This window comes from Pleurodeles waltl, chromosome 10 (genome assembly GCF_031143425.1).
Source record: "Pleurodeles waltl isolate 20211129_DDA chromosome 10, aPleWal1.hap1.20221129, whole genome shotgun sequence".
Taxonomy (NCBI): Eukaryota; Metazoa; Chordata; class Amphibia; order Caudata; family Salamandridae; genus Pleurodeles; species Pleurodeles waltl.
This window is the reverse complement of record NC_090449.1, coordinates 117,842,127-117,867,043: the sequence shown is the minus strand read 5'-3', so window position 1 is coordinate 117,867,043 and position 24,917 is coordinate 117,842,127. Positions and strand designations below refer to the sequence as shown.

Below are 24,917 nucleotides of genomic sequence, written 5' to 3'. Positions count from 1 at the left end.
CTACAACCTTGATCTGTGGGATTAAAGCAGTCTGTTTTTAATCCATCAAAATAAATTATTTTTAGGATAGTGCTAGAAAATCGGTGCACACGTTCACATAGTCAATGTGATTTCAAGAAATAACTATTAATTAAGAAATTTAATACAATAATATGTCTATGAGTAAAACGTTAAAAAAAAAAAGCTTCTTCAACAGACTAAGTATGCAAAACAATTTTAAATCAAAAGGATTTGTGATTTATTCACTGCTCCAAAGGGTAGTTAATTCAGTGGTCAAGAGGTAACTAGCAAGATTTCAAACCACTCCAATAAATACTTGGGACTAATCAGCAGAATATGATTAACTATCACAGCAAAGACCGATCATCTAAAGGCTCGTAGCAATCAAGTATTCGGTTTCTGTATGCTGCACAGTTATCAACCCCCAGATACTTTAAGACTTGGAAGAAGTCACTTTTTGTTAGGATAGCATGGGAGTACTTATTGCACTGTGGTTCTACGACCAAATATCCACAAACAAGCACAGCATTCGATAAACATACTCTATGACCCATTCCCGCTAGAGTTGTTCAAGGACAGGATTGGTGCATTTTGTGTGGTTGAGTGCCATTTATATTGTTTTGCCCTTATGGTTTGTGAAGTTTCATTCGGTGTTCAAAAAACAATATCTCTGTTCTGAAGGTGTGAAAGGCTCTCCAGAGTTTTGGAGGTAGCAAAGTTACCTGCACCACAGAGAGTGACCTCCTATATTACATTTAAAACCTTACATTTCTAACACTTGATAATACATTTTGTAAGCGAGGCAGTGCTAAACTCTGCCACCCCATCAAGCCAAAAATCATACCTAAGCTTCCATTGTGTGACTGTCTAGGGGGAATGCACAAATCCCAGCTGTCATTTACCCCAGACGTGTATTTAGAGACAGGCAGAGGTACAGAATGGTTAAAGTAATAAAATGCCAACTTTCTAAAAGTGGCATTTTTAGACTTGCAATTTAAAATCTGAGATTCACCATAAGTTGTGATTTTGTGATTTGTAATTGTGAGTCCAGGGACACCAAACTCCATATTTCTGGATTTCCCAATTTGGAAATTACTCTTAGAAGATGTTTCAAGTTGGTACACTTGCCAGGTCGAAATGTCAGTTCAAAACTGCACACACAGGCTCTGCAGTGGCAGGCCAGAAACATGTTTTAAGGGCTACTGTAGTGGGTGGCAAAATCAGTGCTGCAGGCCAACTAGTAGTATTTAATTTACATGCCCTGGGCACATATAATGCACTTTACTAGGGAAGTACAAGTACATTAAGTATGCCAATTGTGGAGAAGCCAATGTTATCATGTTTAGAGTACAGAGCACCAGCACTTTAGGACTGGTCAATACTGGTAAAGTGCCCAGAATCCTAACAGTCAGCTAAAATGAGTCAGAAAACCACACAGAAGGTGGCAAAACGGGTTACCCAGGAAAAAAGGGCCATTTCCAACACTAACTAAATCTGCTAGACCATTAACTGCAATCATATCACTTCACTTAGATCTAATCGCCAATTATGGGTAAATTTCATTGACTTGTATTACATTATGCGAAAGTAATAAAACTCTTCCTCGGTGCTGAGTAGACAAACCCAGCCTGCCAAAAAGATATGCTGGCATATAGGGAGAAAAAACAAAGCACCCTCCGCATTCAGGGCTAAATGCTGGACAAAACAAAATATCATGAATTGTCTCCTACTGTCAAAGTCAAGGAGGTTGTAATAATTTAATCCAGAGCTTTCATAGAAATAAGATAGGTAGCAAATAAAAGTTTCAACTAGACAGTTGGGATCAGATGTTGCCCAAAGAGAACCAGAAGTGGGCCTCAACGATTATTTCTTACCTAACAGAGCCAAGAGGGTAAGGTGTCTTAAAGCTACCTTTCTGAATACTTGAAAGTCTGTCACACAATTTGCTGCAGTGAAGTAGAACAAAGCCCAAGAGCTCTTGCTTCTCCATAGTTCCCCCCCCAACACACCATGTCCTTTTGGTGCCAGATAACCCAAAAGGTGCCTCCCTACACTTCAGCAGGCACTACATTGAAACAATTGCAGAAAGCATGAGGCTGGGGGGGGGTGTGAAGCTGGGGAGTCACAAAACCTAATTTCTCCATACATTTTCCACAGACTTTTTTTAGGCAGTGCTACAACAACAAAAAGAAATGCTGAAGTAAATTACATCAAAATTGGCAGGAAGCTAGAACTTGATCCAGAAAGCATGTTTTTTGTGATTGGATGCAAATCCGTTATGTAAATTGTGAGATATTAGGGTTAAAAAATATTTGTATATCTGGACGGTTGGGTTTGAGAGTGTTCTGATTGGCCCAAGGGGCTTTTCTTTCTCTTGTGCCAGTTCACTCCCATGGGAGACACGCTTCAGCTGGAGCAAGCCCTCTGATTGGCTGCCTGCAACATGAAGAAAAATGTTGCAGGCAGCCATTACAGGAATCAGGGACTTAGTCCCCTGTCCTGCATTCCACAGTAATTAAAAAAAGAAAAACAACAAAGAGGCATAGTACAGATAACTTGCTGCTCCCGCCTTTTTGAGGGAGATCCTAGAGGGACACCCCCTTTTTTTTCCCCTGTGGCCAAAAGAATCTTTATTTTTATTTTATTTTTTAAAGATGGGATTCCGTGGGATCATGGCCCATCAGAATTTTTATTACAATAACATTTTAGTGCCAGGGGCCTTACATAATATACTTTTGTTGTGAGGGGAGCATTCGTGTGGTCCTCTTTCCCAAGGGAGGGCACTGGGGACTCCAACCCCCACAGCAAAATGCTAACTCAAAGGGTGCTGGGTAATGCAGGACTGCCCCCTCTCTGAGTCACAAATGGGCCTCAGGGTCCCCACCCCATGAGGCCAAAATATGATAAAAGGGAGGAGCATTACCCCACCTTAGGAGGCTGGTCTGGTTTGTAGTGGGTACTTACACTTTATACCAGGTCCAGTTATCCCTTATTAGTGGACTGTAGCCATTGTTCTAGCAGCTTAGGTTGTCTAGGGGTAGCTGTAGCAGTGCAGCTCAGGCTGAGCTAGCAGACATGCAAAGCTCCTGCAATACCTCTATAGTTATACAGTACTTATACACAATAAAATACACTTAGTGTTACCAAAAAGAAAAGGTACTTTATTTTGTTGACACAAGGCCAAAAATATCTTAGAGGCAATACTCCTTCTGGAGGTAAGTATTATACACAATGAATACACTAGTAACCAAAATGAGATAAGTAAACAGTCATAGAATAGTGCAAACAGTAGAAAATACAACAGATTGCAATGGGCCTAAGGGCAACACAAACCATATACTAAAATAGTGCAATGCTAATGTTGAATACCCACCTAGGCAAGTGCAGTGTGTAGAGGGGCGCTGGGATTGTAGTAAAACACCTAAGGTAGGTAAAGTACCCCACCCCAGAGCCCAGGAAAGCAGGAGTAAAGTACAGCAAGTTTCCCCAGAACACACAAGTTGTGATGAAGAATTATGCAAGAACCAAGCAAGACTGCAGGCAACAAACAATGGATTCCTGGACCTGAAGACCTGTGAAGAGAGGAGAGCAAGTCCAGAAGTCGAAGAAGGGTCCAGGAAGAACAGGAGCCCCTGCCAATCTGGAAGAAGGAGCAAAAGTGGATTCTCCGATTAGAAGAAAAGCACAGAAATGCACCAAAGAAGATAGTTGCGGGTTCCTGCTTGGTGCAAGAGATGTCCCACATCGAGTTACTGGATGCAGGCTGTTTGCGTTGCTGGATTCCGAGGACAAGCCTTGGTTCATGCAAGCATGCGGTTTGCGTCAAAGAGGAGCTGCCTGGACCCAGGAGGGACCTGGGGGTCTCAACTCAGACTGAGGAGACAGAGGGGGCTCTCAGCACTTCAGAGAGCCCTCAGAAGACCAGGCAGCACAGGAGTCCCAGAACATGGGGACAAAGAAGATGCAAAGTGCAGCTGTCGCAGCACTAGACTGAAGTGCCCAACGCCGCTGGAGAACAGCTCAGAAAGTTGTGCATCGCAGGATGGAGTGCTGGGGACCTGGGCTACGCTGTGCACAAAAACGTTTGGAAGAAGTGCAGAGAAGCCCAAGGAGCTGCAGAAAACGCGGTGCACAGGGGTACTGTCGCAGCAAGGGGAGGCAAGTTCTTACCTCCACCAAATTTGAGCAGCTGGACTTTTGGACAGTCTGGGTCACTTCGGTCCACCACCTGTGTTCCAGGGAGCATGCTCGTCGTCAGGAGAGGAGTCCCAGAGTACCAGTTATCGTCGCAGAAGGGTGCCTGCTGAAGCAGGGAAGTGACTCCATCACTCCACAGATGATTCCTTTGGTTCTTCTGGTGCATGGTGAAGACAGGCAGTCCTCAGAGCGTGCACATCTTGGAAACTGTTGCAAATGCTGGCTGAAGCTGAAGTTGCAGGTCACAGGAGTCGTTCTGGATACTTTGTTGCAGTTACAGCAGTTCCTGGATCAGTCTGCGTTACCTGCTGGTGCTGGCCACTCCAGAGGGTCCCCACACCTTGGAGTCCAAGATAGATAATGCCAAGGACACACTGGAGGAGCTTTGGACATCACCCATGGGGTGGTGATGGACAGGGGAGTGGTCAACCCCATTTCCTTTCGCCAGTTTTGCGCCAGAGCAGAGACTGGGGTCCCTGAAGCGGTTTGGACTGGATTATGCAAGGAGGGCACAGTTTGTGCCCTTCAAAGCTTTTCCAGAGGCACAGGGAGGCTATCCCTTCCATGCCTGTAACACCTATTTCCAATGGGAGAGGGTGTAACACCCCTCTCCTAAAGGAAATGCATTGTTCTGCCTTCCTGGGATTGAGTTGCTCAATCCCCAGGAGGGCAGAAACCTGTATGTGAGGTGGCAGCAGCTGGGGCTGCAGTGGAAACCTCTGAGATCTGGTTTGGCAGTACTGGGGGTCCATGGTGGGGCTCGCAGAGTGCATGGGATTGCCTCCCCCCCCCCCCCCACCAGAATTGGATTGGGGAGGTGGGTCAATTCCATGATCTTAGACACCTCACCTGGCCATATTCAGAGCTACCATTGTGAAGCTATGTATATGTAGTGCACAATTATAATGGTATCCCCGCACTCAAGAAGGCAGGGAATTGGCCCTGGACAACATTGGGGCACTACTGGTAGTGCAAGGGTGCCCTCACACACAGTAACTTTGCACTTAGCCATCAGTAAATGAAGGTTAGACATATAGGTGACTTATAAGTTACTTAGTGCAGTGACAAATGGCAGTGAAATAGTGTGTGCACTGTTTCACTCAGGCTGCAGTGGCAGTCCTAAAGAAAAGTGTGTATGAGCTCTTTATGGGTGGCAAAAGAAATGCTGCAGCCCATGAGGATCTCCTGGAACCCCAATGCCCTGGGAACCTAAGTACCATATACTAGGGACTTATAAAGGGGGTCCAGTGTGCCAATCAGAATTGGAATATGGAGTCACTAAACTATAGTGACAAATTTGGTAAGTAGAGGAAGCATAAGCACTGGAGTTCTGGTTAGCAGAACTTCAGTGCCAGTCCAGCATACTGACAACACACTTAGGCCACAAACTATGAGCACTGGGGTCCTGCCTAACAGGATACCAGTGAGACAGTAAAAACACACTTATACAAACATGACAAAAATGGGGGTAACTATGCTAGAAAGAGGCTACTTTCTCACACCCACACTTACATCACTCATGACATGCGCTATAACATCACTGCAACATTTGAATTGACATAATTGATGACTAGACTATGCACGGCAGGGGCGAGAATTATAGTTATCTCTAGTAACGATCACTCATGCCTTAAGCTAATTATATTGATTTTGAGTGGTTTAATACACGTGCAAAGTATAGATACTGAAACACAGTTTTATGTGCAATTTATTACCATTGTTGATTACCAAGAGAGGCTATGACTCGCAGAGGCTATGCTTTAAGAGGGTCATACTACCACACCTTCAGTAACGGTAAGGAACAGCACTTTGCTCTCTACATTCCTACATTTATGTCTTATGTCATGCTGTTATTTCATGTGCATTAGTTATAACAACATAGATTTAAGTAAATTTAGAGCAGGAGGCGGTGACGATCAAGGGTCTGAGTGATGATCAAAACCCATCTCGCCTTTATTTTGGGCTTATGATTTGGCCTTTGCAGTGAAGTACATCTTTGAATCTGTATTTATTTCTGCACATGTTCCAATTACCACGTTTCTTCTGCCACATTTTCTTTCACAGAGAGAGCATGTATATTTTTCATCCATGACAGTAATTCCAGACCTTGTTTTTTATATTTATTAAAGAAGGCAATGAGAAACTTAATATTTAAGGGCTTTTCTTGGCAATTCAGTTTATTTCCCATTAATTAGCTATCCCCTTTTAGTGCCATTAAAAAAAAAATAATAATCAGGCTTCCGTTGGTTTATATCAAAAGAACTTCTGCGACAGCAGTACTGACAGGGCACTAAGGGCCATATGTAAGAACACTTTTTCCCATAGACACAGAATGGGTAAAAACCTTTGCTACATCTGTCCCTAAATGCTTATTGCAAGCGAAGCAGAAGTTAAGTCCTGGAGAAAACGCAGGCTTTGTCACACGTGGATTACAGATTTCTTGCTTTGCCCACAGAGAAAGTTGATGAGTCCGGAGACCATGGAAATTCAAACAAGTGTGCCTGCGGCCCGTATTCAGGCAGGACGACTTTGGTCTTATTGTCATTTAAAGGGGAACATAATAGTAACATTAAAACTAAGAGTAACTTCATGGCTCATTCCTTACCTCCACATTCCAAGTGGCCTTTTTCAATGGCCTAAGTTTAATTTCAGGCAAAACTCAATTTTTACGATCTGCATAAAGTATGCAAAACATTGTGACATTAAGGAGGGGGTCAGTATGTGGACAACCTCTTGGGAAAACAGGCTTACTCTACTCATGGCACGTCTTCATACTCTTTCGTACCCACCCTGCTCGCCCTCACTCATGGGTGACATCAGGCAGGATAAAGGGAGGACCCTTTATCAGCAACACGGAATCTTGAAATATGTGCCTTTTCTCCCTAGCACCTCCGGTAATTACAAAAAATAAGGTCCGGTGAGGCGAGACGGGTGGTGATGAGATTTTTTATTAATCCAATGATCCTGAAGTTACTGTACAAACATTCAAAACCGGATATGCTCCTGGCACTCCACAATCGCTTATATTTGTCCTAGGCTTTCCTCTAGCTGAAGAGCAATCAGAATGTTATTGGAATGCAAGTGATTGAAGGCCCAGGCCTGCGGTTAGGAGAGGGGAGAGAGAGGAAGAGAGAGAGAGAGAGAGAGAGGGAGAGAGAGGGAGAGAGAGAGAGAGAGAGAGAGAGGGAGAGAGAGAGAGAGAGAGGGGAAGAGAGAGAGATGGGAGGGTGCGCAAGAGAAGCACCTGGCTAAAGTACATACTGACAAAAAAATAATTAAAAAACAAATATCACTTCCATATGCATTTCTAAAGACAATACATATGTGCAAACGGAATTTCCAGGACATAGCCACTAAAATAATTGTAAAAACCTTTACATACTTTAGGGGCTGGCTGTCAGCTCCAATTAGTGACGAATATGTCACTTTAATTATATGCATAGAATTTTAGAAAATGGTACAAAGCCATTCTTCCACCCTTGCAATAAAGTAGCATGGACCATTTAATTTTCCAAGGTTCCTTTCTGTTCTTGGTAAAATTATGCCAGGTAGAATGTTTCTGAAGATTCTTTTCTGCTGGCTTGAGGTTTCAGTGTCTTCACACTACTGAAGCACTGAACAAGTTTATTCCTGAGAACAGTGCTTTCACTGCCGTCCCACAACTTACAGAGTAATGTCCCACCAGGACGCAGGATGCTATGTGCAAGGTCTACAAGGGTCAGGCACATCCCAACAATCTTTCGATGGTCTAGGTCTCGGACCCCAGTAGCGTTTGGTGCCATATCACTCAAGATGACATCTGCCATTCCCCCTGGAAGGATGTCTTTAATTTTATCTTGGGTGGCCGGATCTGTGATGTCAGCATTTGACAGAAAGAATGCGCCATCCAGTGGAGTAATACGCTGAAGATCCACTCCTACTACGAAGCCAACACTAGCATTAGAGTCTGCAAGAAACAACATGAGGTTATTTATTATTCGGATACAAAATAAAAATAGAAAAATCACTCTAGAATAGATTGAGTAAGATGGCTGCGGTCCTGCGTTCGGACAAGGGTTTACACAGACAAAATTCGTTCTCCAAACATATAGAGCCAGAGCAACCTTATGCGCCTTCCAAGATCCAAACGGACCGACATAACACAAATTGATATATTAATATCACTTCAAGCATCTTTGAAAGCCAATATATCCACAAACTATGTAAAAAATGAAATTCACTCATGCATTGACCAATCACCTTAAAATCTATATGGACCCTAACCAAGACAAGCAAGAATAACGCTACACCAGTGATTCCCAACCTTTTCACTTCTGTGGACCCCTGCTTTATCATTACTGGAAACTGGGGACCCCGATGAATCATTGTTGGAATACGGGGACCCGCCACTGAGTCATTACTGAAAGTTGGAGAAGTAGTCTGTTAATATTATTTAATTTTCTAAGCAGTCGTGGACCCCCAGGGGTCCCCAGACCACAGGTTGGGAGCCACTGCTCTACACCAAAGCAAAAGCCTATGCTAACCCTAAATATTTCACTATCTCAAAATCTGCCTAATACCAATCCTCAACATAGTTCTAGCTCTAACCCTTGTTACAAATGAAAATGAAAAACCTGAGGCTCTAGCCAAATACTTTAAAAAAACGACTATCAGGGATGTGGAATTCCTATCGCCCGATGCCTGGGACATTTTGTTTGGGGTCAAGGGCAACAAGTTTTTATGTTTACTTAGTCCTTGGGACAAGTAGGCCCAACCCTCTGCAGCACAAACCCTTTGGCTGCCTGTTTACAGAAAGTGGAACTCTCTGCAGTTGAGGTAATGTGTTTCCAAAAGATAATGCTGTTCGAACTTGTATTTATGGTTCATTATTTGAAAGCCTTCATTATTAGGGTGAGTGCTGTAAATAAATGTTTTAAGGTCACACTTCATTACTGACGTTGGGTCCAGTACAAAAAAAACGTGTATACACATGTTTGAAAAGTTTAGGCTATGAGGCTAAGTATAATGTTCCCAGAATGCTCTCTGATTAGATGCAAATGAAGTGTCATTTAGTAAAATGTTTTGATGCATGCTAGTATTTCCCAAAAATCTTTCTAATGGAAAATCAGTGTAACCATTTTCAACACGATTATGGGAAGCATGAAAATAAACAAACACTGACAAAGCCAACTGATCTGACATATTTTTATAAGTCTTTTAGTTTCATCAATGCGTGTCTTGTTTTGACATGGCTTTTGTAACACTTTATTGTTGTGGGAGCTACCAGGCCCTCAACATTGTAACAAACACTGGCAAAAAAAAACCAAAACGTCTTTGAACTCTAAAAGCACACGTTGCCACCAGTGGCATAAAAAAGGCCCCGCAGCCGCCCTCCAGGGGGCCCCTTCAGCACAGCACCTGCCCTGGGTGAGTCTGGAGAGGGGGCTCCTCCATGTTCTTTGCAAAGGGGCACCCTCCAGTTTCCTTACGTCACTGATTGCCACTGTAGTTCCTGACACTGAACAAAACTACTTTGTGTGCCAATATGCTCCTTGTGGAAGAGCAGAATGCGATCACTCACAGTAAAGCCAGCCGAAAGAGAGAGAAATAGAAGTTTAATAAAAACAAAATGTCTTTGTTAACACCAGACCTAATTAGGGACCAAGACCCACATGTAGGTAGCTTTTTGCATGTCGCAAAAAGCACATTGCGATGCACAAACCCAGTTTTGCGATTCGGTAACCTGGTTACCGAATCGCAAAACGGGTTTGCGACTCGCAATTAGGACGGGGTGTTCCCTTCCTAATTGCGACTCGCAGTGCAATGTAGGATTGTTTTGCGAACGCGGGCGCAAACCAATTGCAGTGTGCACCCATTTCAAATGGGTGCTAACACTTTCGCAAAAGGGAAGGTGTCCCCATGGGATCCCTTCCCCATTATAAATGTCACTGTAAACATTGTTTCAGAGGAGGGAGTGGTCTGCATTACAAAAAAAAAAATCTGCTTTATTGAAAAGCAGTCACAGCAGGCCACCATCCCTGTGAGGGCCGCCATTCGCAAGGGGGTCGCAAATTGCGACCCACCTATGTGAGGTGGGCATTTGCGAAGCCCTTGCGAGTCACAGATGGGGTCAGGGACACCATCCTACATTCAGATTTGCAACTCGCAATTTGCGGGTCGCAAATCTGAACCTACCTACATGTGGCCCCAAATTCCTAAAGAAAGTCACAAAAGTGCACCCATGGTATATGTCGTACCCCTATAAAATATTTGTGAACTGTATTTTAGCATGGGCAAATACCATGTGTAGATTTGCTCATGTGAAAATCTATTGAGCATTTGCAAGTTCATTTTCCCTCCAGCCACTTTCTTCCCAATCCTGGAAGAAGTTCTAATTCTGCCATTGTCAGGAGTAAATGTCCAACCTTTCTTATTATGGGAAAATATTAGAGAGAAGCTGGTGAAAATCTTTAAAACATGCAGGTTAGTAGGTTTGCAGACTCAAAGGCATTCCAGCCCTGGAACTATTGCTTACTGCTTCCTCCAGCCCCAGTATGCAGATCTGCAGAAAGGTGGCAAAATAAGGAAATTGCTACAGTAGGGATTGAAACTGCAAGTATTCAAGCCCTACTATGGTAGTAGCCCTGTCATAATCAGAGAGGCTATTATCAGGGCTCTTACATAATGAGATTACTGCCATAATTTGGCGCCACACTACATGGCACCAAAGGGACAAGTAGATCTTTTTACAGGACAAGTAGATTTGAGAAGCAACCTGTCCCCTGGACAAGTAGATATTTTAATAAATTCCACACCCCTGGACTATATTTGCAAGGATGGAAAAAAGTTAAAACATTTTTAGCATGTATAGCAACTTTGATAAAATGTAAGTTGTACATTTTTAAACATATGTATACATTTCAAAAAACAAGGAAAATAAGAATGTTATACAAATGTCTAGCTGACATAAATACCATGTTGATGTGGTGGCGTTCAACAGAGGTAGGGCTGGGTCAAGAGCCTTCTATTTCAGTACACAGTAAAGTAGCATATCTGATAAAGTTGAAGTGCACCTTCTAGCAGTACACAATAGACATTGTAAGGACTTTCTGCACTCTGCGCCCTACACAGACCCGCTCGAAGGAGAATCAATATTCGCTTGATGCTTAACCTGCCTCTACTTTGAACACATACCTAGTTAAATGCATATAGTTACCCAATCCAGCTGAGTTTACCCTCTGGACGGCCACCTGACTCCATGCCCCTGGGGCAGCTCCACAGTCCACGACAATGTGTCCTTGGCACAAAATGTAGTGCTTCTTGTCTATTTCCAAAAGTTTAAAGGCGCTACGGCAGCGGTAGTTCTGCTCATGTGCCGCTTTCACAAATGGGTCTTTTAGTTGTCGAGCTAGCCAGCGATGCTCTGCTCCTGTCTTTGCTTTTCCACATTTGGCTGTTGTGTGCAACATGCGCCAGTGATTGAATGCCTTTGCCATCACTGCACTTAAAAAGGAAAACAATTACAATGTTAATCAGATATTACGGAAATCTGAATAAAAACAGGACAAGCAAACAGTTTTGAGGGAAAGGTATACAAGTATTGTATTTTTTGGTGCTTGCACAAACTGCAGTGGTATACAACCTATATTTTACTGGATCCGTGTTATTATTTTCCATATTTTCGTGCCATCATAAAGACAGCCCCAAACCACTCTGCAGAGCTTTACGTTTTCGGGGCACTATGATTATGCAGCATGGAGGACTAAATTATGATGCAATCAGTGTCCCCCCCCACAACCCCGACAGCAGCAACCACTGCAAATCCTTTAACAAGGAAAGGATAATAAACTAAGTTTATTATCCTTTCCTTGTTAAAGGCGTGGGGCATGTCGGATGACAAGAACTGAGGAAAGTACACTGTGCACTCCCCTCATTGCACATGTATGTTTGGCCAGCCAAACACACATGCGCAGTGTGCTCTCTCTAGCCCAGCACTGTGTTGCCTGGCTGGACAGAGCAGGCACAGGCTCCCGGTCTGCCTGGGAGCACCCTGGCTGGGTGCTCCCAGCCAATCCTAATGTTGTTTTGAGCATCATCAGGATTGGCCGCAGGGCAGGCTTGGGAGCCTGTGCCTGCCTGGGCTGTTGCGGAGATGATGTAGGATCGGCAGCGCGGAGGTATGTTTTTATTTATTTTTATGTTATTAATGTGTCCCCCGCGTGCGCCGCCCCACCCCCACCTGTAACACCCACGAACCGCGACTGGATGCAGTTATTGAAATTATGCTGCATATTCCATTGCGGTAATATTTAAGCTAGAAACAACTTTCTGTGACATATGCAAATAATGTGATAAATTGTGTAGCAAAGTCATAATTGTGGGGGTAAGTGCTGAAGCTACATATGTCTCATAAATCCACCCACTAACCTTCACCAATGGCCACTGTTTTACCAATAGTTTGTTCATGAAAGGTAAACAAAATCTAAGTATCTAATTCTATTCAGTACACACGGTTAGCTGTACTTTGGGAAAAAAACAGCTTTTTCAAGACAACTATCAACAAAATAACCATATAAAAATATTTAATATGCTAGAAGATCTAGTATTGCCATCTGGGGGACTCTTGGTTTATGATATCACCAGAACTCCTCAATGACACCATGGGGTAATATTATATTGTTATACATTATGTATCTTCTCTAATTAAAATTGAACTAATTAAGTTATAACCACCACGGATAATGCACTAAGAGGACAGATATCTTATGACAAAAAACATGATCATGCAACCGCTGTAGTTGCGAAGTATAAAAAATAAGCAGGAATTCTTGCAATGTTTTTGTTAAGACAGTGGATGCTAAATGAACTGCTGGTGGGGCCAAACAGCTACTATGACTCAGCAATTTAGCAAGTTTCCTAGCAATTGCATATGCATTTCATTAAGGCGTCGTACATGTTTTTGCGTAAGAACATGGAAAGCATTTACCTTTTTCGGTAGACTAGTTTTCTTACAGTTGGTGTTATGGTATAAGAAGAACGACACACTCATTGAATTTTCATTTTTGGGAAAGGTTTTTATTCCTTTCAATAACCATTTCCCCTAACAAATCCTGCCTCGTGACACCTCAGAAGTGGCTGTATGTTTACTTGAAGGGCATCCTACCCTAAACCTTACATGTCCCATGGCATCGTCACTGTATGCTTCAGCCAGCTCTGACGTTACCCCGGAAACTGAGCTGGCCCACGCTTAGACACTTTCTTGCAGGTTCGCAGGTTGCTGTCGGGTTATCACTAATGTGCTCTCTTGACTGCTGCCTTGTTTCTCCCGCAGGTGGAGCTCCTATGCCCTCGCAAGTCAGTGCGCTCATCCGCTTACCTACAGGCAGCTATACGGGCCATGCCGAGCCAAAACTCCAAACGCCCAGGCACAGCCTGGAGGGCCGGCCCACGTACGGCTGGCTAACAACTTCCGGAGCAGCAGCGCGAAAGGTTGATCCCGGCCGGGACTCGCGGGTAATTCTTTTTCACCAATTGGGAGACAGAGAATAACTAGAGCCACAAAGCTCTATCCGTCACTCCTCAAGAATCAACAGTTTTATATATCTTCTGGCAGAGGTAAGTTGCACTTTCGGGGACCTACTTCTGGACTCAGGTGGCGGGAGGAGTTGGGGGATGTGTATTTATGCAGTTCAGCCTTGTGAGCCTGTGTTATGTAAGTAAGGGCAGATTAGACAACCTTTCCTGTGTCACAAACATGTTTGCAAACTTCCACCCTCGCCCAGGTAGTTCGGGGATCCCGCATCATGATGTTACGGCCAGGGCTGACGAATTCGGAACTTGGGATCCAGGTTTAAGGCCTGGCGTCGGCTCAACATCCTGCAATTCTGGGCAAAATCACTTAATCCCCGCATGTCTTTTTTTTTTTTTTTAAAGCTTTGGCAAAGCCAATTGGTCCCGGCAATCCCAGATATATTGGCATGGCACTGTCGATGTCTTTTAGCCATGTTTAACCACCGGCTCTAACAGCTAACTAGATAGGTAGGTAGATAGATAAAACATTGATAGATAAAAGATAGATGATAGGTAGATAAATGAAAGATACATAACAGATAAAATAGTAGATAGGTAAAAATAGAAGACAGATAAAGATTATAGATAAAAGATTGATAGATTAATAAAAGATAGCTAAGTTACATATATGAAAGATAAAAGAAAGATAGATAAGGGATAAAATATAGATAAAAAAGAATTATAGATAAAATATATAGAGATGGATAAAAGATAGCTATATAGATAAGTTAGATAAAAAATAGTTAATAGATAAAAGAAGAAAGCTAGATCAATAGATAAATAAAAGATAGGTAGCAGGGGCGGCTCCTCCATTTGGGCGGAAGGAGCGTCAACCCCGCCCCCCACTCTCCTGCCAGCAGCAGCAGCTGCAAAACCTTACAACGAAAAGGATAATTAACCATGTTTACTACAGCTTTAAGGGTTTCCCATAGGGTCATGATACTTGTTGTGGGGGTGTCATTTGTTTCTAGAGAGTAGGCTATTGTGTCCCTTATTTTGGCTAAGATATCCTCATACGCCAAGAGCCGCGTAATAAGCCGCCAATGTCTTTTACTTGTGGTGTGGGGTGTTAGTGCGAGATGCAATGTGAGCGGGGAATGATCCGAAATAGAAGCCACCTCTATCTCAGACCTGGTAACCAGAGTAGTGATACAGGGAGTAGTGAGGAAGAGGTCTATGCGCATGTATGACTGGTGGGCAGCCCCCCCCCCCAGCCTCATGCTTTCTGCAATAGTTTCAATGTAGTGCCTGCTGAAGTGTAGGGAGGCACCTTTTGGGTTATCTGGCACCAAAAGGACATGGTGTGTTGGGGGGGGGACTATGGAGAAGCAAGAGCTCTTGGGCTTTGTTCTACTTCACTGCAGCAAATTGTGTGACAAAATTTCAAGTATTCAGAAAGGTAGCTTTAAGACACCTTACTCTCTTGGCTCTGTTAGGTAAGAAATAATCGTTGAGGCCCACTTCTGGTTCTCTTTGGGCAACATCTGATCCCAACTGTCTAGTTGAAACTTTTATTTGCTACCTATCTTATTTCTATGAAAGCTCTGGATTAAATTATTACAACCTCCTTGACTTTGACATTAGGACACAATTCATGATATTTTGTTTTGTCCAGCATTTAGCCCCGAATGCGGAGGGTGCTTTGTTTTTTCTCCCTATATGCCAGCATATCTTTTTGGCAGGCTGGGTTTGTCTACTCAGCACAGAGGAAGAATTTTATTACTTTCGCATAATGCAATACAAGTCAATGAAATTTACCCATAATTGGCAATTTGATCTAAGTGAAGTGATATGATTGCAGTTAATGGTCTAGCAGATTTAGTTAGTGTTGGAAATGGCCCTTTTTTTCCAGGGTCACTCCCACACGTTTTGCCACCTTCTGTGTGGTTTTCTGACTCATTTTAGCTGACTGTTAGGATTCTGGGCACTTTACCAGTATTGACCAGTCCTAAAGTGCTGGTGCTCTGTACTCTAAACATGATAACATTGGCTTCTCCACAGTTGGCATACTTAATGTACTTGTACTTCCCTAGTAAAGTGCATTATATGTGCCCAGGGCATGTAAATTAAATACTACTAGTTGGCCTGCAGCACTGATTTTGCCACCCACTACAGTAGCCCTTAAAACATGTTTCTGGCCTGCCACTGCAGAGCCTGTGTGTGCAGTTTTGAACTGACATTTCGACCTGTCAAGTGTACCAATTTGAAACATCTTCTAAGTGTAATTTCCAAATTGGAAAATCCAGAAATATGGAGTTTGGTGTCCCTGGACTCACAATTACAAATCACAAAATCACAACTTATGGTGAATCTCAGATTTTAAATTGCAAGTCTGAAAATGCCACTTTTAGAAAGTTGGCATTTTATTACTTTAACCATTCTGTACCTCTGCCTGTCTCTAAATACACGTCTGGGGTAAATGACAGCTGGGATTTGTGCTGGGATTTGTGCATTCCCCCTAGACAGTCACACAATGGAAGCTTAGGTCTGATTTTTGGCTTGATGGGGTGGCAGAGTTTAGCACTGCCTCGCTTACAAAATGTATTATCAAGTGTTAGAAATGTAAGGTTTTAAATGTAATATAGGAGGTCACTCTCTGTGGTGCAGGTAACTTTGCTACCTCCAAAACTCTTGAGGGCCTTTCACACCTTCGGAACAGAGATATTGTTTTTTGAACACCGAATGAGACTTCACAAACCATAAGGGCAAAACAATATAAATGGCACTCAACCACACAAAAAGAACCAGTCCTGTCCTTGAACAACTCTAGCGGGAATGGGTCATAGAGTATGTTTATCGAATGCTGTGCTTGTTTGTGGATATTTAGTCGTAGGACCACATTGCAATAAGTACTCCCATGCTATCCTAACAAAAAGTGACTTCTTCCAAGTCTTAAAGTATCTAGGGGTTGATAACTGTGCAGCATACAGAAACCGAATACTTGATTGCTACGAGCCTTTAGATGATCAGTCTTTGCTGTGATAGTTAATCATATTCTGCTGATTAGTACCAAGTAAATATTGGAGTGGTTTGAAACCTTGCTAGTTACCTCTTGACCACTGAATTAACTATCCTTTGGAGCAGTGAATAAATCACAAATCCTTTTGATTTAAAATTGTTTTGCATACTTATTCTGTTGAAGAAGCTTTTTTATTTTTAACGTTTTACTCAAAGACATATTATTGTATTAAATTTCTTAATTAATAGTTATTTCTTGAAATCACATTGACTATGTGAACGTGTGCACCGATTTTCTAGCACTATCCTAAAAATAATTTATTTTGATGGATTAAAAACAGACTGCTTTAATCCCACAGATCAAGGCTGTATTTAATGACCGGTATTACCTAAGAAGAGATATTATAAGATCTCTTGTCTATCATCCTTCAAAGTAGTCATGGTTATCCTATGTAAAACATTTTAGTGTTGCAATACGTATTTGGAAAGTAGTTATATAGACCTTCCAATTGCATAAAATGCACAACAGAGGCTTCAAAACCCAGCAGCCCGATGTACTTCTGGAATTCAATGTCAAGATGAGGTTTCCGCCACCAAGACATGAGTAGGTTGGCCAGATGTCCAATCGGTGTTGCAGTTGAAGGCACCCCATGGGGATAATACTCTTCATCTGCCTAGATTTTGGGGCCTAGCGGTAACTGAAATGGGAGTTGGTTAATGAGGATTACAACTTGGCTTCTTAGGGTGCCCTGAAAAATGTAATATGACCATAGAATTTGCAATTATGCCTCCAGTGCCCCGGGCAAATTCCCCATTGTCCTAAGATTTCCTCCTGGAGACCTTTGGCTGCCTGTACAGTGCTTACAAATACAGAAACAAAGCAGAGATGATGGTGCAGTCAATCGTCTAACATATCATGTCTGAATGTGAGACAACTTGCATGTGGGCTACCAACGCCAAAAACTGACTGCTGCGTATGAGTGTGCACAAGACTGTACAATTATTTAGGAACTGTGACCCAGCACAACGAGACAAATTGAATTAAAGTGCAAGGGGAAGTTCAGATGAAGTGCGTGATTGACGCCAATTAATGAAAACGGCAGTTGAGAAGAAACTGTCCGCCTGTTAAAAATTATGTACAGACATCGTTATTACAGGTTCAAAAATGGGCAACCTACATTATCCTGAAATAACGGACGATCCATGCAAACAAAAGAAAGACGGTCATCCTAGTCAGGGGCAAAGATCCCATGGGCTCCAATTCAAGCAAAGAAAATCATTCCTCTAGAGTGGGTAGCAAAAGATTGCCATAACTGGTTTTCAAAAGGGCCGTGGTGCAACTGCATCTACGGCACTGTGGATAGCTATGCCCTCGCTAATCTGCCACTATCTCAGGTGTCCTCAAATAAGCTCAATCACCGCAGCCTCACTGTGAGGTGATGACACGATCCCCACCTAGCTACCAAGCCGTTGCTGTGGTACGTTGGAGGCCTCCTATTTGTAGATTTCTACCACCTGTAGCCTATCTGTCGGAGCCGTGACACTGACCTACCGGAGAAAACTGTTAATACACCAGCCCGGCTGCCTGTTACAACATACGACAGAACTACAGACCGCGAAAACAGCTAAATACCGGCTCAGAAGTGGCAGACAATCACTTCCAATGTAACCGGGAATACCTTCCGGGTCGATGGGGCGGTCTTCCGGATAGGAGGACGAACTTCTTGGGCGCGGGTCTTTTCATCTAACCAATCACAGAATTAAGGGGGCGGTCCGTTCATCTAGACTTTTAAACTACGGACACATTGCCTGTCAATCAGTATAAAACAAGGCTCGAGCCCACCCTCCCTTGTCCAAGGTTTCACATTCTCCTAGGAAATTGATTGGAGACAGAAGAAAAAACAGATGTTACAGCACTTCTGACCTATTTTGGTGAGAGGTAAGGTACACCATCGCGAACGATGTCCTGCCAGGTTCGGGAATGTTTGTGTAGCATGTGTCCTGACACCCACACAGTCTTGTGAGCTGAATATTTAACCCGCCACTTCACATGTCAGCCCTTAACCATATACTCCCGTCCAATCCCATTGACAAGAAGCCACTCAGGCGTTCACTGAGGCTTTCTGGGATGGGCACCAATATCATCTATCTAGTGGAAACGTTAGTTTTTGCAGTACAATTTGTATAATCTCAGGATGGGAAGGCGGTCTCTCGTGAGACATGGCTTGTTGAGGGGGAAGAAATCCCCCCAGGCAGCGGTAACACTGTGAGAGTTAGAAGAATTGCATGAGGTCAACCACAACCCGCTGGTGAGGGGTACGCTGGTTGCAAGATGCGACAGCAGAAGCATGATTAGTCATTTTTGTCTCCTGTCCTACAAGATAAATAGCACGTTTTTTGACAGACTCTTGCGCTTTTGGATAATAGTGGCTGCTGGTTGCTGTGTACACCTCTACAGCCCAGTAATCCCTTTGCCAGTAAACTCTAAAGATATATGAATACTCTGTACCTGCTGCATCAGAGCATGCAGTAGTTTGATGCCTGCCAGTGTGGACATGCCCTCGCTGCAAGTGAATACGGAGGTAGAGTGCGCCGATGCTCGTGGGCTCGCGTGCTCAAACTTTTCGCAGTTGTTTTCATGCTGAGGAATTGCTATTTTTTTTGGGGGGGGGGCTGAAAATTCTGTATTGGTGATATGTGCACTCTGAATGTCTGGTAATGGGCTCTTTGAAGAGTGTATCTTGTTGTGGTGAGAGTTTGTCAGATCCCGTTTTGGGGCCACGAGGCAGGTGGGCACTAATGAGTTTCACTAATGGGAATTGAGGTTGTTTGTCACTGTCAAAGGGCCAGTCCTACTCTGGTTCTGCCAATTGAGCTAAGTACAACCGATTATGCACTTAATTGTCAGGGTGGGAAGGGTGAGCAGTCACAGACTAAACAAGGAGATGTGGGGGATGCTCAATCTCCGTAGTCGATATTTAACCAACAGACACAATTACTTAACTGTCCAGTCCAGAGCTTGTATTTTTGAAGGAAATATTACTTTAATCACAGATCTACTGATTAATACACAGTCCCAATGATCATACATGTTGATGTCCTTGAGTTAAATTTTTCATTGAGGCACTACGCCCTCCCGTCTCTCTCTCTACCACACCACTATTATTCCCTCCTAGTTTGCCCATCCTCCTTTGGAAGTCGGGAAATAACGTAAATCAAGCACACATCCAGCTTTCAGGCCCCTGACAAATGCGTACTTCGTGTGTTTGGTCTTGCATCTTTTTGATACGTATGGTATGTTTAGAGTTTTTGTTTGACTCTCAATGTAAAGGAAGCCCTCTTTTGTGTCTTTTGAAGGGCTGTGGTGAGCCTAAAGTGCACTGTGCCACTTCGTCAGCTTGCCTGTCCAGATCCAGTCTGTGAAATGTGCATCAACGCTGCAGACCAGCCCAGCAGTTCTAGGCCTCCATCTGGGCTTACAGACTGCTGCAGTTGTAGCCTCCTTTGGGGCCTACAGCAATCACACCAGTTACGTCCACTTTGTGGGGCCTAAGATAATTATGCTATAGAGGTTTCTTTTAGGAACCAGGATGAGAAATCGGGGAATAAGGGGTGCAGGATGCATGGGTCCTACCTAGTTCGCTCCTGTACACTCGGGTCTTTCTCGATTTCCACAGTCACCGGGGCATACTGGCCCACTTTCCTCTTCCAGGGTCAAGCAGATCCATTTCCTTTCTCAGTAGAGACACGCCTTGGTATTTCTGGGAAGATTCACACTTTCTCCAACAGCAAGGCATACTTAAGGTGACATACCGTCATTTTCTTCAGATTGGCTGTCAGGAAGAATCCAGCCCTTGTGGAACAGCAGCCCCCTGAGTATTATGCGGAGCACTCACTTTCCTGTGTTTGAAGGCAGTGCTGAGGAAGTCTAATCAGAGGCCTCTTGCTAGCAAAATGCCACATGGAATTTCTAAAGGAAGCCTGTCTCCATCCTCCTCACTTCAGTGTCTGGCTCTCCTACGTCAAGCTGCAGGAATTCATTCAATGTACTTCACTTTCCTTCTTTGGCTAGGCCAGGCCAAAGGCACCAATATTTGTCCTTTGTGCCTCAATCAGCCAGGCTCACTCATACATTCAACTGGCCACCACACTTTTATCAACACTACATATTTGCTTACACAGATGTAGGTGCATAGTTCTGGGAATACACATAATACTGTATCTGTACACAAGAGGAATAGTAGGCTTCACTCTTAGTGGAACAGATAAACATCGTCTGGTCACACTACATATCTTTAATCTATGCTGCCATCACCACTTTATGCACTATAAACCAAGGACAGGGACAGTAGTCTACTGCCTGCAATTATAGAGCACTTAATATACTCCTGTAGGTCACAGGAATGGTGCAGCAACTCAAAGGCCTATGCCTTTCTTGCACACACTTAGATTAGCATGACCCCAAGTCCAAAATACATTAGGATACCAGATATATAAATGCAGTTGGGTGCTCAGGGCAGTGGAACATTCTCTTATACCATGCAGAAAACATTCCCCTCCCAACAATGTTGATGTGTGCTTAGGTTTTGCTGGGAAAGATGGCATAAAGAGATGTCCTTTTCATACCCCTCACTTTTATAGGAATGTAACTATTTTATAGCCAGGGCCACTTGGATAATGCAATTGTGCGGCTGCACCGATTTTCGCATTATTATAGGATTGCTGCATTTGCTATACAGTCCATCATTTGCTGCATAATCTGCAGACTTTAACAAAAAATGTTTCAGGCTCAAATGGTTCAAAAAGGTAATAAAAATGCAGCGACAGTTGTTGCAGGGCAGTGGAAGCCCATTTAGCAAAGCTGGACTGGTCATCTTTCTGTTGCTTATTGGGGTGTTAAACAGGTAATAATGGGGTTCAACCAATACCAGGACAGTGTTACTGAGTTTAAAAATGACAAAATAAGGAAGTAAAACTATTACAAATTGTGCTGCGTTATGCCGCATAATTTTCATGGTGCATAGTTTACTCAACCCTGCTACATAATTTGACCCTCTTTTGCTGCATAATTGCAGTGGCCCTGCTTATAGTAAATGCTTAATACGCACACTTTGAATTCAAGTCAGTGTACTCTGTCTGTGAATGCCAAGATATGAACATTTTAGGCAGTGCATTGGTTCATATTTCTAGAAAAGAATGTATATTTAGTAATCATTTACATAGAATGAAATCATTGAAGAATTGTCAATACCTGTTATAAAGTAATACGCATTTAAAACATATGCACCTTTAAGCTGTCATCATGTATATTTAGCTTATTAAGTCGATAACTGTGACCCTACACGAAGTTTAAGACAATTTATGATGCGTAAAGTTATGTGGTGCGTGAGGTTTGTGAACATGTTATGTTTTAATGAGCTTGTTCATTTGCAAAGCTTGACATGTAGATAATGCATCTTTAAAACTGGTTTTCCTCATACTGTGGGTGGAACTTGACTGTCCTGGAGATAAACAGGTAAATCCCACTCTGGCATCCCCCAAGACAAGAGAGTAAGAAAACTGCGTATTGTTCTGCCAGCGGCTCCAAGTTAATTCGCAGATACCGGATCCCTGCTAAGCGTACAACAGTTAACGCCCACTGGCCTTCCTTGACCAGTCGGTGTTAACTGCCCTGCAAAACAGTTGTCCTGAGTAAGTCGTTAATCCTCCCAAGGACATTTATTCAATTTTAAGAACTGTGATGATTGGCATCGCTGGTTTTAAGCCAGCCTAAAGTATATTTCAGTAAAGTGTTTTTTTTTTTGTTTTGTTTTGTTTGCAGAAGTTAACAAGAATCTGATTTCACCATTACGTCCATTTAAAGAAAATATATATTGGAAACAAATTCGAAGCATTTCTATATCCCTTTCATAGGTGGAGGTGGAAAATAAAGACTTTAATCCTTCCTAGGCCATTTAGGGGAAAGGCCAGCAGGACCTAAAAAGAGGAATAGCTTTTGTATTTTAGTTCACCGTGAGGACACACTAATGCCATTTGAAGTGTGCCCTGTATTTATATATTAACTCCCTGCCCAGTGCTCTTACAAGGCACAATTTAAGGGAGACCTATCCATATATAAACATATGCTTTTCCTACATGGCTATGGCATTTTTCCTTCCATGTATCACTGCAGTGCATTTAAACTGTAGCCTAGCAGGAACTTAGTGATGATCCTGGCAAAAATGTATTTTTGTTGCATATGTGGGTGGTATAAACAAACACTGCAGCCCACATATGAAATGTAACTTTTCATACTATAGGTGCTCTTTAGGCACCATTTACAGTGTACTTATAGAGTAGCTAAATAGGTCAAATGGAAAGTTCCAATGTACATCCCATGTTTTAGAGGCGAACAAAAGGTATTTTACACTGTTACTTCAGAAGTTCTTATCCTGACACCCTCACACACATAACAGTTAACACTGCTGCTTAAGTGGAATTTGTACATGGTGACATAAACCTCCTAGCCACTCCTCCCAGAATGGATTTTGGGGACCTCTGTAATTGAATTAATGCTGGTCAAAACTGTCCTTATCGTAGAGTTAGTTTGTTGCAAAAGCATATGAGAATCTGAAGCAATTAGCAAGGTACTACATTCTTAATGAATATGTGAGACTTTGTTAAAAAACAAAACAAAAAAAACTGTTTATTCACTTCAAAAATATATTGTAATTTACGTCCAAGTAATTAAATAATAGTATGCAAAATCGAACAAGTATAGTTGTTATTCAATTAGTCAGTGCATTAGTTCTCTAAAAAGTTGACAATATTTTCAGTGTTTCAAAGCACAGAACCCCTTTAGGTTAGAATCTTGTGTACTCTTTACACAATCATGTATTTAGTGCCTGTCCATTTCTTTGTAATGAAACTGCTAACCTTATATCTTTTGCAACACCCAAGTACTTTGACTGTCTCTACTCAGGGCCAGACTGGCCATAACGGGCTTCCCCTGGGAGTCTCAAAGTGTGGGGGCCGGTTTTGCAGCGGGCGGGGGGATGTTTTGTTACCGAGCGTCAGTTTTCTAGTGGTGCTGCAATATCTGCCGGTAGTAACAAAAGCAGCAGTACTTCACTCTTGTACTCCCCTCCGCCATTGCCCACGGGGGCTGCTCTGATAAAAGTGCCAGGGCTGCTTTGGGTTCCCAGTCCGGCGCTGTCTCTACCAAGTAAACAACCAGGCTTCCCAATCCGCAGCAATAAGCATAGCAGCTCGCCTATTCTCTGACCACCGGCACAGGTGCTGCCAGACTACCCGGTACATAAACCAGGGCTTGCTGCTCGGTGTAAAAAAAAAAAAAAAAAAAAAAAAAAAAAAAAAGTCTGTTTACATAACTACAGGTATTATTGGAGTAACCCCCGGCATGGAGACAAATGTAGTCTCTCTCGAATCTGTCTGTTCCTTGTGCCCTCTAATTCTCTAGGTTGGACGGAATGTTCATGTTTACCTTTAAGCAATTCAATAGCGTCCTACATGAGTTACAGTATTGCGTACTTAATAAGAAGAATCTTTCTATAATATTTTTTGGAATCACTGCATCGTGGTCGCTGGAGCACTGTTCATAGCAACAAGACGCACATCCCGTAACTGGGGAAGAAAAGCAGGGATGTTTATCACGTGTGTTCAAACCAGTAAATGGGAAAACTGGAAAACTTAACAAGCCCCTTTTCCTCCAGGAAACTGCATTTTTTTTCAAAAATATTTTAAAACTCATTCCTTTTGTAAAAATCCCACAATTTTTGAAGAAGCATATTCAAAAAATTGTAAAAGTAAAAAAAAAAATTGCGACCAGTCCTCCTGCTGACACTGCACTGCTGCTGTTCCAATAAAAGGAGTGTGAACATCAGGCAAGAGAGGTGTCTCAGCTGGTCCCCTTTCTCCCAAAATCCAATTGGTACATCTTGCCCGTTTCCCCTCATTATCCTGCCACTTCTAACCCTCCTTCCCATTCCTTCTCTTCCCCCATTTTCATAGCCCCTAATCTCCAGGGCCCCACTATCCTACTGCCACATTCTTCCTCAGTCCCTCTCACGCACTGCACTGGGTTTGAAGTTCCTCCCTCTCCCTATTTCTCCAGTGCCCTGCTGCCCAAAACTGTTGAGGGTCACTTCTGGTACCCATAGCTGGTGCAAAGCTGGGTATCTTCCTATTGCCAGGCGTGGTGCTTCTGAACAATC

At 42.9% G+C, this 24,917-nt stretch overlaps 2 protein-coding genes across 4 annotated transcripts in view; one reads left to right on the top strand and one right to left on the bottom strand.

Moving 5' to 3' along the window:
- Positions 1–7,127: 7,127 nt before the first annotated feature.
- LOC138261195 (rRNA methyltransferase 2, mitochondrial-like) lies at positions 7,128–13,689 on the bottom strand. Its single transcript, XM_069209935.1, has 3 exons — positions 13,553–13,689; positions 11,393–11,679; positions 7,128–8,143 (listed from the first exon to the last, which is right to left on the bottom strand). The coding sequence occupies exons 1-3, from the start codon at positions 13,573–13,575 to the stop codon at positions 7,737–7,739; spliced, it is 717 nt and encodes a 238-aa protein (XP_069066036.1). The 5' UTR covers positions 13,576–13,689; the 3' UTR covers positions 7,128–7,736.
- MAD1L1 (mitotic arrest deficient 1 like 1) overlaps positions 13,638–24,917 on the top strand; it is a 1,860,878-nt gene continuing 1,849,598 nt past the window's right edge. Inside the window, exon 1 of one of the 3 annotated variants that reach the window (XM_069209930.1) lies at positions 13,638–13,791. The gene's annotated coding sequence lies outside the window, so the exon portion shown is untranslated. Of the gene's footprint in view, positions 13,792–13,869; positions 13,889–24,917 lie in introns of those variants that run through there. The other 2 variants (XM_069209931.1, XM_069209929.1) reach the window with 2 other exon arrangements.

Coding starts and splice junctions, on each gene's coding strand:
- LOC138261195 (XM_069209935.1), bottom strand. CDS start 13,575: ATGGCCCGTATAGCTGCCTGTAG. Junction 11,680..13,552: donor GCCCGTATAGCTGCCTGTAG/GTAAGCGGATGA, acceptor TTCCTTTTTAAG/TGCAGTGATGGCAAAGGCAT. Junction 8,144..11,392: donor GGTAAACTCAGCTGGATTGG/GTAACTATATGC, acceptor TGTTTCTTGCAG/ACTCTAATGCTAGTGTTGGC.